This window comes from Anguilla rostrata, chromosome 11, assembly GCF_018555375.3.
Source record: "Anguilla rostrata isolate EN2019 chromosome 11, ASM1855537v3, whole genome shotgun sequence".
Lineage (NCBI taxonomy): Eukaryota > Metazoa > Chordata > Actinopteri > Anguilliformes > Anguillidae > Anguilla > Anguilla rostrata.
The window spans coordinates 17,506,178-17,520,897 of NC_057943.1; the positions used below are offsets into that span (position 1 = coordinate 17,506,178).

General features: G+C 42.1%; 1 protein-coding gene across 4 annotated transcripts; it reads left to right on the plus strand.

The window, feature by feature from the left end:
• The first annotated feature begins 448 nt into the window (after positions 1 to 448).
• Positions 449 to 14,632, plus strand: LOC135234140 (twinfilin-2). Of its 4 annotated transcripts, XM_064298400.1 has the most exons (11): positions 449 to 670; positions 4,788 to 4,865; positions 8,635 to 8,813; positions 9,306 to 9,401; positions 9,647 to 9,751; positions 11,111 to 11,125; positions 11,803 to 11,844; positions 12,005 to 12,130; positions 12,637 to 12,787; positions 13,135 to 13,256; positions 13,668 to 14,632. In XM_064298400.1, exons 1-11 carry the CDS (start codon positions 646 to 648, stop codon positions 13,833 to 13,835), a joined length of 1,107 nt encoding a protein of 368 aa, XP_064154470.1. In that variant the 5' UTR covers positions 449 to 645; the 3' UTR covers positions 13,836 to 14,632. The 4 variants fall into 4 exon arrangements, with proteins under 4 accessions (XP_064154470.1, XP_064154471.1, XP_064154474.1 ...); XM_064298401.1 differs by lacking the exon at positions 11,803 to 11,844; XM_064298405.1 differs by lacking the exon at positions 449 to 670 and having other exon boundaries at positions 4,550 to 4,865; positions 8,640 to 8,813.
• The last annotated feature ends 88 nt before the right edge of the window (positions 14,633 to 14,720 follow it).

Consider the following 14,720-nt stretch of genomic DNA (forward strand, 5'->3'; position numbering starts at 1 on the left):
TTGAACACCTATAGGAGATTTTGGACCAATGTGTTAGACAGCGCTCTCCACCACTATCATCAAAATACCAAATGAGGGAATATCTTTTGGAAGAAGTGTTCCATCCCTCCAGTAGAGTTCCAGAGACGTGTAGAATCTATGCCAAGGTGCATTAAAGGTGTTGGCGGCCCAACACCTTACTAAGACACTTCACGTTGGGTTTTCCTTTAATTTGTCACCCGTCTGTATATCCACTGTATAGCTATGTTTTATTTCGGTAGGAGAAACAATTCAATAACCTTGTAACTACCAGGGAAATAATTTGGTGACAGTTCAGTTAAGGATTTAATTCCTCTTCGTGGGCTATGTATCCAGACACATTAAAGCTCACTCTATCAAAAAGTTATTAAACTTGATGTTAAGAGTAGTTTGCCGCGAAACTGCATCTGCAATCCCCAAATTTAGCTGCGGCCAGTGACGACACAGATCCGGAAGTGAGAGCGGCCGAGTTGCTTCTTCTTTGCCGCAACCTCACAGATGTGACAAGACGAGTTAACAAGTAATAGACAGTGGAAAAAGGAGTGTAAGGGGGAGGATACACGCGCAAGAATTAAAGCATTTTTACAGATTGTCAGCACTGAAAAATTATTAGAAGATTATTTTGCAATGGCCCACCAAACGGGAATTCACGGTAAGGCGCCACTCTCCCGTTATCCAATTGGTAGAAATGTCAGTTTGTTAATTTCTTAGTTAGATTCGCCTCGAGAATTAATGAGTTATATCATGGAAGTGGTCAGTGCAATAACGTTACGGTTTTCAAATGGAGTTTAAAAAATGTATTGACTACTGTCTGAGGGAAGTAAGTGCACCCGCGAAGTCTTTGACAGGATGCGCCCTACTACCGGAAGCTCAAAGTTAGGTTAACGGTTTTCTGTCTAACAAAAAATGAATTAATTATAGTCAAGTATTGGGTGCATTCCGGTTGGTGACAGTAAGTTACTCTACTGAACAAAACATGATGTTGGCTGCATGGATATATTTCCCCTCTAATGTGCGTTTGTATCAAGTAAAAAGAACGTGTACATGACATGCGATATTCGTCTTGAACGAAGGACCTCAATTAAGTCAATGGTCGTGCCTTGGTGAAAAGCAGAATTATAGAGAAACTGGGCAAGGTTGTGTCATGTAAACGCGGCAAAAATCACACTAGGAAAGTGTCTTACTTCTGACTGGTTGCGGGTGAAATTACTTGTTGTATTGCGTTTATGATCGGGTCCTGTATTAATGTTTTCACACACACACACAGCTTAATATCATTTTTATTTTATTGTATCATTTTGGTTATGAGTAGCCTATATTGCCAACGAACGTGTTCATCGTTTTATCTATGTGTACACCGGTGTAATGGTACTTCATAACACAATGCTAATTAAGTTTAATTGAAATCAACACCTTTCAGATATTTTTCTTAAACTGTGAGGAGGATTGTGAAATGACACATGAAAAGTAAGTTCATGTCACACTTTCCACTGACATTCAGGCCAGTCCAATTAGACTTATCTATTACATTCCCTGCACGACATAGTAGGCTACATGCAGTTATTTTAGCATTATCTTTAAAACAAATTCTGTATTTGAACATAATTCAGTCTTTATTTTAATAAGGTGTGGGTTGCAGAAAATGTATTGCATAAATTAAGTGGGTTGTGGACAAAACCACGGCTCATGTCTAAATAGTGATTGTGTCTCAATGGGATGTAACACTTTGGAGGCCCAGTAAGTTCTGATTAATGTCTGAATAATTAATTCCATTTTACTAATATTGTTCCATACTTTTCTGGCATAACTGTGTATAAGCTTCAGAATAGCTCTTCGGTGTTCAGATTCAGCTGGAAAGGTAGGGTGGGCAGGGCCAGATCAACTTTGATCACTAATATCTCCAGAACTGGCTGTGTAATCTGTGCTGGAACCTTTTCTTTCCAAGTCAAATTATAGTAGAAATTCAGAAACAAAGCATGTTGAGGTCATAGGCAGTAAAATTGAAGTGTGTTATTCCCTATTTTTGCTTCTTTTTTTCTTCAAATTTGGAATGCTATATCATAATTTCAGTTCTTTCTCATTGATGAAATAATTTTGGTTAATTATGGAGAATGCACATTGATATCCGACCTGGGGTATACTGGTTTTTGAAATACTTTAACACTTTCCATGCCAGTAAAATGTAAAGACTGGCTGGATGTAAATGTAAAGTCTGGATTCACATTTTACAAAGCAGAAGTTAGCAAACATGAAAGCAAACTTTGCTCATAATATTGGTGATAATACATTAGTATTCAGAAATTGTACTGGTTGCAAAATGATTAAAGTGCCACAAATAAATGATTTGAGCCAGGTCAGAGCAGGACACATATCCTCTGAAATGCATGCAGCCAGCTGCCACTTCTTGTCATTTTGCCTACCACCAGCAGAGTTGCACAGTCTTTGTACTGATGGACTGTACCATTACGCAACAGGAACAGGTCAGCTAGAGCTGTCAATTTGATTAGAGACCTTGTTATTGTGTGCTGAGGCAGGGACTACCCTGACACTAGAACCCCCCCTTCCTGGGGGGTAATGCTATGGTGAACTGTGCTTGGGCCTAACAGACACTGGCCACAGTTAACTTTGACATGGTCAGCAGTCAAAATAAATGGGATGAACCACAGCAGTGTGGGTTAGTACTTTAGCTGGAAGTGCCATCAAACAGGCCACTAATAGCAGCTGTTTTTATTTAATTGATACATGTACTTTGTGTCTTTATAAGGGAGGGGAATGTGTGCATGTATGGCAGATAGGGAGCAGGGTGCAGTTCAGTCATCTGAGGCACTGTTATTGTGAGATCAGGAAGTGGAGGCAAAGATTTAGAAAAAGGTGCATAACTTCCACCTCCCCAATGGGCTTGTTTTTTTTAACTTTTTTAACAAAGCATCAAGGATCTCCCAAACATTTAGAATGTGAGATGTAGGCCTACTCTTTTTAATGAAGGCTTTTTAGTCTGACCGTTGTTGCCCTGAATGAGTAAAATGTAAAACCTTAAGACTTAAAACCTTAAATGTGTTGAAAAACAGTTTGTAATAATCAAATGATTTCTAGATGTGCTTTGAAGAGCCAGCAAAAAATCAAGAGCTCAATAATATTGGCTAGACACATTTTAAGTATAAAACTGAGCTACAAAAATGTATGTCATACCTGTCATTATTCTTTAGAAATGCACATACATTTGTTTGTTTATATTCAGGTTTATTGAATGTTTTTTGGATCGTTGATTAATTGCCTGGTTAAAAATTTTAGGTAATTGAAATCACAGTAGTATCCAGTACCATGTGTCTACCCCCTGTGTGACATGTGTGTGGGTGTGTGTGCACATGCATGTTTGTGTGTGCACATGTGTGTGTGTGTGTGTGTGTGTGTGTGGTGCACACCCGTTACATGCATCCATTCAGGATTGGTTGCACATGTGTGTGCAGCAGTGTGCCCAGGTGGCTAGATTGCATATGACCCCTTGCTGCGGCTGAGGTCAGCAGTAACCGGAGTGCAGAGACGGATGTGTGTGGCATTCCACTACCTCTGTGTGTCTCTCCTGGGTTACCTGTTCCTTAATCATTCATGCCAAGGATGTGTTGGATTACCTTGAGCCAGAGCATGGGGAACAGTAATCAGAACAGCCCTGCAAAGCAATGGTCAATGTCTCTATAGTACACAGATACCTAAGTCTTAAAATTAGAATGAGAAGTTCTTTAGAATGAAAAGTTATAGGCTTCATCAATCTTGTATCTTGAAAATATGATCAATGCTACTCTCCCAAAGTTGTAACAATCCTAACCTAATCTAATCCTAATCCTAATCCTAATCCTAATCCTTATGAAAAATATAAATCAGAAATTTTGACAAACTTACAACAATTTAAGTAGCCTAATGCCAAAAGTTTTATTAATAGAAAGCACCTGTACCTTGAAATAGTACAGGAATCACATTCCTTCATCAAACTTTTGACATTATCTCATACATTTGGATTCCCAACCCACACTTCCCTTAGTTTCTGCTGGATAAAAGTATCATTATGAAAGAAAGTAGCTATTCAACCAGAATTTTCCCGTGTGTTTTATTTAATATTATATGTACCCTTCCATAGTAACACATTAACCAGTAGAGAAATGCTGGAGCATCATAGGTTTATGTACAGATTTGACTTTTCTAGAAAACTGGGCATATTCATCATGTCATTCATATTGATATTCCCAGTGCACCTGTGACCCACATCTTTAATGAAATATATGATTGGGCAGGCTTTCCATTATGTCTTTGTGTTGTCAAATGTTTTGGTAAAAATAATACATGTTAGCTATTATTTCCCATTTCTTTGATTTGTTGGGTGGTTAACTTCACTCTTGACAGGTCCCTGGGGGGAGGGCAGGGTGCTGTCCCCACCCCTTGTCACCTGAGGCCCTGCCGTGAGCGAATGGCAGCTAAATTTGGGAATGGGGGGATCAGGTTCTCTCTGACGGATCACATGCTCCTGTCCTAATTACTGAGACACAGTGTCCCTCACAGACTCATACACTCATGAGTGAACACTCTCTTGCACATACAGTTTCAGCTGCCGCAAATATACACCCGCAATACCATATACACTTCTCAAACACTGTACATTTGCTTGTTCGCCCCCTGCATATATTGTCCAGGAGGGTGTGATTTGTCTTAGTGCGAGGAGTGTTTTGCTCAGCTGTTTTTGGGGCAAACTGACCCCATCATGTTTCTGGTTCTCATAGCGACGACAGAGCTGAAGGAGTTCCTGGCCAAGGCGAGAGCCGGGTCTGTGAGGCTTATCAAGGTGGTCATCCAGGACGGTGAGTAGACAGCCGCCTAAAAAGATTTGATAAATTAGTTTTTCAGTGGAAAATGATTGCATTCTCTAACCCTTTAACTTAACTCATGTAACAAGTGTAGTTATGGGGCAAAATAGCAAAGTGGAATTTTCACAATTGTCACTTTTGTCTGCCTATATGTATATTTTATTTTATTTTTTAAATTTTGATTCATGTATTAGTAAGTCTAAAATATATTTTTGGAGATAATTTCAATAAATTCATCTGTTCGAATGTTTTTCTTTGTATTTATCAATGAGTAACAGAATTCAGAATCTTTCTCCATGCGTGCCTATTTTCTGTTGACTCATTTCTTGAGAATGGAGATTAGGTGCTGTCTAAGTATTGCTGAGTTTAACAATAAACAGATTTCGCAATCTGTTTTAAACACAGAGTCTGGTGGAGAATGTCCGAGGTCAGATGCTCTGTCTGTCTGTCTGTCTAACTGGCTGCCTGCCTTGCATGTCTTTTGTTTTTCCGTATGTCTGTCTTTGTGTGTCAGGTAACAGTGTTTGGTTGCTTATATTCAGGAAGGCTGTAGATATGAGTGAGCTGATATCGGTGGTACTGGGATTCTGGGGGCCTGATGGTGTCACTTATCTGTGCTTTTAGGGGACTTTTGTTTTTTAAACAAGTTTGAAAGTGTGAAAATATTAACAAATAAAAATATTTAACAAATAAGAATGTTATTTTACATTACATTACATTATTATTTGACAATGTATCTCACCAGAAAATCTTGTAGTCATATGACCACTTTCATGGGCACATGAGGCTGTCATTGGTCAGGCAGGGAGAAAGGGAATGAATGAATGATAGTATTTTGTATCATCTTGGGCTGTTCGGTAAGAGAAGTGTTGAGCTGAAGTGAAGTGGCTGTTGAGGTCAAGGGGAATATGCAAGCTGTCTTTGCGATGACCCTAGGTATCTTGGTGCCCTGGTGTATTTGGGGTCCCTGGTCTCCTGGAGTGTGGGGTAATGCTGTTTTTTAAGCTGAGTCCCACTGATTGGCTGACTGCTCTGGTCACATGCTGGTCTGTTCTCGAGTCGCCGTGGTGACAGACCTCTCACTGTAAACACGATGACTTTGGCTGCGCTGTCCAAATGATTAGTGACTGCCTGGCTCCACATCACCAGCTTCACTCTGAAGTGGAACAGTGTTACAGAACTGATCTCCCTCCGTATTGTATACGTCTATATGGGTGAATGTGTGTCTGCTCTGTGTCTTTGAATGTAGTTGTGTTTGTGTGTGAGAGAGAGAGATTGTGTGTTGTTTGTGTATGTTTGTGTTTCTGGCTGAAACACAGAGATTGCGCACATGTGTTTGTGCATGTCTGCCCTGGCTGTTTGAATGGCTGGTGGAAAGAATGTGTCTGTGCTGGTGCTGGAATGTATGGTGCTCAGAATAGCAGCTGCTGCTGAGAGAGCATCAGGGAAACCCCCCCCCCCTTCACCCCCAAGGACACAGGGTGTATGTGTGAGTGTGTGTTTGGGGAGAACCAGAACTGGACCCAGAGTGGAGCTGGCTGGGTCACCCAGAGGTGCCAAGTTGGATGGTGCCAGGCTCAGTCTTTTGAATTGGATCAGGGATTTGGTAGGATCAAAATGAGCTCAATTACTCTACATCAGCTCATGTACCCAACTAGAATTACCTAACATTGAATTACCCAATATTACCAAACAAACGTGACTTTTATTTGTAATCTGTGGTTGTGCTTGTGCCATTTGGGGTCACTGCACTATAATTTCTGTTATTTGACATTACTTCACTACAACATAGCTTAGAGACTTCTCATCTTTCAAACAGGCAGGCTTACAGATAGTAGACATCAAAAGAATACAACTAAAGAGGCGAGGACCTTTATGGGTCCGTTATTTCTCCATAGCAACACCAGATAACTGTTGTCAGCAGTGTGCAGTGTGTATACAAGGACAGGGGTTTGTTTCCCCTGCATGGAACTGACTATTTCCATCCATGAAGTAAGTTAGACACTGCAGAACATCCAGCTGGTCAGCTTAGGCTGCTCCCTATAGTAAGGATATGAGTATTCTTGGTTCCCTTAGGTAGGGACAGAGAGAGCTAATTGTGTCAGTGTCACTGAGCTCACAGTGGCCATTAGCTTCTAGTGAGGGAAAGGTCCTCACAGCAGGACACTGGAGGTCATAGTGAAAAAATGTACGCTGTGTAAGTCTCTCTGGAAAAGAGCATCTGCCAAATGCCTAAAAGTAATATAATAGTGAGCGATGGAGGGAGATGAGAGCTTGCAGCCTGAGATGTGAGGTAACAGTGAGCTGTCTGTGCACTTTCTGTGTTCAGGCTGAAGATGAGAGTGTTGAAAGATATCTTTTGTTATTTGACTGTGATCACCGAAGTATTGCTTGATTAAAAGCCCTTGGTTTAGCGATCATAAGTTATTAGTTATTAGACATTATGGTGAAAACTTTAAAGTATTCAAAATCAAAATGATCAGTGTATCACATTTGTGTTGTTTTGAAGACATTGCAACATTAGTTCTCAGTAATAGTGGATCTAAGAAAATAGCACGGCACATATTGTAGGTGCACGGCATGGCAATTTAGGACTAGCTTCAGCAGTTTTCTTAAAGATGGCTTCTGTACGGAGCAGTAGCTTTAAGCAGGAACAAGGCGTAATGTTAGAGCTGATCGGAACGGATCAGCTCACAGCCTCTTAGTTACTGCAGCTCACCAGAACCAGAGTAACCGGAGACCCTGCATCCTCTGTGCATCACGCATGCAGCTGCCACTCACTGCGTGGGTGTGTAAATGCATATGACCATATGTGTATGTTAAATGTCTGCCTGTGTCTTTGTGAGTGTGCTTGAGATAGCGAGAGTAAGATCTGATTTCTATGTACTGGAAGAAGGGGGGATTCATTTCTGGATGAATAATTAAATGATGCCCAGAGAGAGACCGATAGTGCTGTCATTTAAGTCGAAAGTGTTGACACAGAGAGAGCAGGAGCGAGAGGGGGAGAGAGAGAGAAAGAAACTTGAGCCAAGTGCATGGGATGAGGTAAGGGATGAGAGATTATATTAGACTGGAGAGATGACAGAGGGAGTGTCTGTGTTTGACGGCAGTGAGATCAGGGGGGTAAATTTGATGGTCAGGGTTGAATCGTTCCTTGGGGAGCTTACAGTTTGAGCTCATGTGCATTTTTAACTGAAAGAAATGGGGAACTCATGAGCTTGTGGCTGTCAATATTGGCTAGGTTTTGTGTCATTCGAGCGTCATGTACCCAAGAGCCTGTAGCCAACCAAGTCATAAAAATATTTTTATGATGCAGTAAGCAATCCGCTCAGGAGTCAAATTGCTTTTATAAAACATTTAAAATTGGTCACTTATTTATAAATATGATTTCATTACAACAATGTACATCCGCTGCAAAGGTTTATATTCTTCCAGAACTCAGTGTCTTTTGTAACGTTATTTTGTCTCCTTTAGTCTGTTCTATTGTGTTTTAGCGCGTCATAGTGTCAATGGCTATGTTAAAATTAGAGGTACTAAATTTGACTCTCAAAAGTCAACATGTGTGACAAGCTCAATGGAAGAAGAAGTAGCTTGTGTCCGTTTGATGAATTCTACTCACTGAGCAGAGGAGACTTAGCATGCTAAATCCCAGATGGTGTGATGAAACCATGTTTTTTTAGTGTATTTGTCATTTGGTGTGTCACAGATCATGCATCTCAGTGTCAGAGTGTTGGTGTGAGGTGAGGTGTGCTCTGTGTTTCAGAGCAGCTGGTGCTGGGGGCCTACAGAGAGCCGTCACAGAGCTGGGACCGGGACTATGACCACTTTCTGCTTCCTCTTCTGGACGAGATGGAGCCATGCTATGTCCTTTATCGGCTGGACTCCCAGAATGCTCAGGGCTATGAGTGGATTTTCATCTCCTGGTCACCTGACCAGTCTCCGGTAAAACAGCTATGCAAAACACACAAAACACATGCATGCGTGCACACACACATGCACACATGGTTGCACACACACACACAAGGCTTCTGTATCGTTATGAGGACAGTTATTCAGTTGTTGAAGTACACGCTGAAGTAATTTCTTTCACTTCAATAGATAACTTCTGCTCTTGTTCATGAAGAAGGAAACGAGTATTTTAAATACCTCTGTCCTGAACATCATGTGATGTGCACCAAAATATGTGATGCAGCATAGTTCCTTGCACTGCTGCCTGCTTCCTAAAATGCAGTGCTACATCACAGAATCAGAAAAAGACTGAAGGCACTCTCAAAAAGCACACTCTTGCAAAAACACTGTATTAAGTGTCTGATGTTGGGCGAGTGTTTGTGTGCAGATGTATGTGTGGGTGAGGTGATGCATGTGCAGGTGTGCATGCATGCACCTTAATCACAGTGGTGTGCAGCTGGTAATGCCCCACTCTTCCCTCCTCAGGTGAGGCAGAAGATGCTGTATGCTGCCACTCGGGCCACAGTGAAGAAAGAATTTGGCGGGGGTCATGTCAAAGATGAATTGTTTGGCACAACAGAGGTATGAGATGAGATATTCTGAAAGGAATAACTCCTCTATCCCATCATTGGTTTTTGAAATAAAAAATGTAGCTTGGGTGTTCAGAAATCTGGAAAAACTGATGTGATAGTGGAAGTGAGTGTGGTGTGCCATTAGGAACCTCTTAAGAGGATCGTCTGTTCATTCAGTGGTGTATTTGTAACTTCACAAATCTCATTCCTATGTAACTTCTGGTCCCCTCACTTCTGATTTCCGGTGACCCCCAGGAAGACATTTGCCTCCAGGGATACAAGCGGCACGTGGCCTCCTGCTCTGCCCCTGCACCGCTGACAGCAGCTGAACGGGAGCTTCAGCAAATTAAAATCAATGAGGTGAGAGAGGCTGCAAAGCTGGCACTCAATGGCTGAAGAAAGCCATGGTGCACCCTGAGCTGCTCTCAGATCAGCACAAATAGGACCTGACAAGGAGTTTTGATTCTCCCTGCCCCTGTGGAATGAAGTTAGATTTAATGAAACCTTATATGGTCAAAAACAGCTTTACGTGAATGAACCAATTTTGAAAGTGTGAGGTGACGGGTTTGCACGTTACTGATGCTGACAGCAGAGAGGAACAGAGTGATATGATGTTGATAAAGTGACAGTCTTGCAACTCATTCCTGTACTTTCAGTTCTTTCAGCTTTCAGTATCCGTTAGCCAAGCAAGATACACTTGCCAATGCACTCAACAAAAACCATCCTCTTTCTGTTCTGTGTATAACTAAAAATGTTTTATTGCATGTGCCTAAAAGTTGTGTGAAGTTTAAAATATGGCCCTCTCTCAATTGTGTTTAATTTAAAAAAAAACAAAAAAAACAAAAACTAGCCCACTGTTTATTATGTTGAAATTAAGTACATCCATGCCCTGGTCATACTCCTGTTCTGTCCCCCTCAGTATCACCTACACTGATGTCAATCAGTCTGACTTGCCAAAATTCTGAAGTCAAATCAAAATACAAAGAGAAACAAGTGGAAATACCCAATGCTGAATAGTGCTCCCATGATGTAAAAACCACAGGCCAAAGATATCGAGGTGCAGGAAAGACAAAAACCAGGGAAAACCATTGCCTGTGTAAATAATGATGGTGCACAACTTGAAGTAAAACTTTTTTTTTTTTTGAATAACTATTTAATATTTAATAACTGCGGTGCAGTATATGGTAATAAAGCATTATTATACTGTGTAATGTATAATAGTGTAATGGCACCAGAATAGCATGGTAGCACTGTACATTTTTAGTTGATGAGAAAAATATTGACTGGTGATCTGAAAATGGCAACCCTAATTCTCACCACTTCTGTAAAGTTATTATTTACCAGTTCCTACATGCAGTATGTGGGACTGAGATGGTAATCAAGTTAATATTGATTAGGCAGTATGTCCATAGAAAATGATTTTTTCTTCAGTTTCATCAGTTTAGTGAAATATAGCTTACATCATAGGACAACAGTGGTGGAGTCAGATTTGTTTAAGATCTAATTTGTTGCTGTGATTAACTGCTGGAAGAAAAATAAATGAATGGTGCTTTGATTGACAGATTCCCTCTCACTGGGATGTTTATCACAAAGCATCTCATAAGTCTGTGCATGCCATTTGGAGTAGTAATGCCATCTTTGGTATATTCTTAACATATCAAACGTAACAGCTTGTGTGTGCATATCAGCTGTGTAATTACTGTGATCCTGTTCTTGTAGGACAGGGTTGTGCGGGTAAGTTATTCCACATTCCTGCAGTATGTGCACTACTTTCTGTGTTTGAGCACCGTGTGCGGTGTGCACTGTGTGAACAATGCATGGACACAACATTTATCAATCTGACCTGAGTCTGGACAGCCTGTCATGTGCTATGATCAGCTCTCTGGCCTCTCACAGGTATTCATACATTAGATTCTGACTGATAGCCTGGATTCTGACACAGATTCATTTTTTAAATGGTGAATTGTAAGACAGGTAGACCCTGAGGCATTTTGAACAGGTAGAGTCGATTGTAGAATCAGTGGTGAGTGATCACTGTGGTGGGAGAGAGAGCTGACATAACATAGCTGTCAGTCATCTTCAATTTGCCTTGAGGAGTAATGAAGAGGATAATTTGCCACAGACACGGGTGAATTTGGGTCCGCTGGGTCACCCCTGGTCAATCAGATACACACCTCTGTCTGATTGATCACCTTCCTCTCGTGTGTGCACATCTGTGTACAGTATGTGTGTTTGTGTGTGTGTGTGTGTGTGTTTGTGTTGTGTGTACTTGCGTGTTTGTGCTGTGTGTGTGTGTTTGTGTTGTGTGTACGTGTGTGTGTGTGTGTGTTTATGTTGTGTGTTTGTGCTGTGTGTACGTGTATGTCTGTGTTTATGCATAACCCAGTTGTCTCCCCCACCTCCCGCCCCAGGATGAGCGCAGGCGGGCAGATAGGCCCGCTGGCCGTGTGAAGGTGTGTCTCTCCCACCCTGCTCCTGCATTGTACTGTATGAGACAGATGTCTGTATGACTATGTGGGTTTGACTGCCCCCTGCAGGTATTGAATAGTATTTAACTGCTTGTTCCTGGCAGAGGGACTGAGCGCATCCGTTTGTGTTTGTCGTCCCCTGCAGGTGAAGACAGAGATCAGCGTGGAGAGTAAGCACCAGACACTGCAGGGCCTTGCATTCCCCCTGCAGGAAGAGGCCCGGCATGCCCTGCAACAGCTCACACAGAGACGCATCAATTACATACAGCTGGTGAGACACCAGGGGGAGCCCTCACACAAATGGGCTTCTTCTAAAATTGACTTCCACAGAAGTGTTTATTAGAGTACTTAAGAAATTCTGCAGAATTCCAGCCTGGTTTGACTGCATTCATATGAGTAATACATGTATTTGTGTGGCAGAGTTCTTAGATGTGAAATTGACTTATCCACCCTTGGTTATTGAAGTACTTCAGTACAAGAGTTCAGCTTTGATTCAGTCATTATTGTTTATGTTGTGAACAGTTTATGTGTTTTTAAGTTATGCTGAAGTCTCATTTCAGACAGTCAGAGCTATCGTTCATAAGCCAATTTTGGCATTTCATTCATACTGGAGAAAAAACAAGAAAGTGAAATGGTGAAATATTTTCATCCATGGTTTCAGTCATACATGTGGGTCCTAATGCTATGGCATTAAAATTAATTATTATGACGTATTTCTGTGTGAGGGCGTGGCTGACAGGAACATTACTCACATTGCTGTGTTTCCGTGTGTGCTAGCGGTTGGACACAGAGCGAGAGACCATTGAGTTGGTGCACACCAACCCCACAGAAGTTAGCGAGCTGCCGCGGAGGATCCCCACAGACACGCCGCGATACCACTTCTTCCTCTATAAGCACTCCCATGAAGGGGACTACCTAGAGTCTGTGGGTCAGTTCTGTTCTCTGCCTCAATTCTCTTTGTTAGATTCATTATACAGCTAACAGAATGGGCAACCCATACAACAGTATTCACATACAGTGGAAGATACATTTCAAATTGTGCAACAGTGGTAGAGTACACAAGTACAGATACAATAATGATGCAGATTATCCAGCCAATTATCCTCCATTCCAATGAAACAAATGTTACAGATGAAGACCACTAATTTCCATACTGCTTTGTAAATAGGGATTGTACTCAAGTGTATCCCCTTTTTTCATTCATTGGACAGGAGACAGTTCTCCTGTCAGTGGCCATTTTGTCACTCACGTGTTTCTCTCTCTCCTCTGTCTCAGTCTTTATCTACTCCATGCCTGGATACAGCTGCAGCATTAAAGAGAGGATGCTGTACTCCAGCTGTAAGAGTCGACTGCTGGATGAGGTGGAGCGGGACTACCATCTGGAGATCGCTAAAAAGGTTAAGAACAGATACCACTCCACCAGATCCCATCACTGCCTTCCCTAATTCTACCCCTAATGCAGTCTCCATGCAGTCCTTATTCCGTACCCTATCCTTGTTTTGTGTCCTTTTTCCACACTTGACCCTGCCACCTCCCCAATCCTATAAATTAGTATTAAGGTAACCTGAATAAATCTGCTTGTACTGACAGGTTGACCGTTGAAGTTATATGCACTTCACGTTTAGATTACCCCTGGCCTACTTTTACAATAAATCACACATTAGCAGAGTTTAGACCATGGAGGAATATAAGCTTCTCATACTTGCTCTTTTATTTCATCTTTGTGTGTGCGTGTGTGTGTGTGTGTGTGTGTGTGTGTGTGCGCGCGTGTGTGCTGTGTGTGTGTATGTGCGGGTGTGCATGCGCAGATGGAGATCGACAGTGGGGCAGAGCTCACAGAGGAGTTGCTGTATGAGGAGATTCATCCCAAACAGCAGGCCTTCAAGCAGGCCTTCGCCAAACCCCGTGGGCCAGCAGGGAAGCGAGGCAACAAGCGGATAATTAAGGGCCCCGGGGAAAATGGAGAGGAGAACTAGAGAGGGGCTAGGTGGGGCTCGGCCCATCTTCACCCTGCCCCCCGATCCTGCCCCTGACCCCTCCTGAAGTGGATGCGCCTCCAGCCCCATACGTGTCCCGTGAGCTCCCACACTCTGTTGTCTGGAAGGAGGGGAAGGAAATGGAAGATTCTGTTATTGTTTTTACCTTTTTCTCCCTGTTTTATTAGCCATGTCTCAAGCATTTCACACATGTATCAAAAAATCCTTCAGCAAAGAAGCCTAGAGGAACTCTCGCACTCGCATACACGCACTCACGCCCTCATATTCTCTCTCTGCCTCACACACACACACACACACTCACACTCTCACACACACACTCACATAGGAGGTCATTCTGTAGGAAGTTATCAGTTGAAATTTAAAAAGCTTCTTGAATCAGGGTGGAGCAAAAGCCCCGCCCCCTTCGTCACCCTGCGTTGGAGCCAGATGTGGGTCATTTGTGACCTTGGCAGAAAAAGGTGGACGGACAGACAGACAGCAGGAGCCATGTGGGTTTGAAATGAAATGTTTCCCTGTTCCTTTCAGTTTCCTCATCCTCCGTTTCGCTCGTGGGGTTTTCTGGGAAGCAGGCAATGGGTCCCACCATACCTCCAGCCTGTCTCTCACTACCTCCATGAATCTATCACCTGAGTCTCTCTCATTAACCCCTGCTACACCTGCAACTGTGTTGCTCCATGCCTGTGGTGTCTCATGGGTGCTTTTATGGATACAGCAGACACCACCAAGACTTGTTAGATAACTAAGAAGGAATTCTAAATAAAATCTTTTTTTCTGTATACTGGCTGATACTGTTTTAAACACTTATAATATTTTATTGTGCAGAATATGGATGGGCATTTGGACTAAATTCTTTAAATGTTTATA

Coding starts and splice junctions, on each gene's coding strand:
- LOC135234140 (XM_064298400.1), top strand. CDS start 646: ATGGCCCACCAAACGGGAATTCACG. Junction 671..4,787: donor CCACCAAACGGGAATTCACG/GTAAGGCGCCAC, acceptor TGGTTCTCATAG/CGACGACAGAGCTGAAGGAG. Junction 4,866..8,634: donor CAAGGTGGTCATCCAGGACG/GTGAGTAGACAG, acceptor TCTGTGTTTCAG/AGCAGCTGGTGCTGGGGGCC.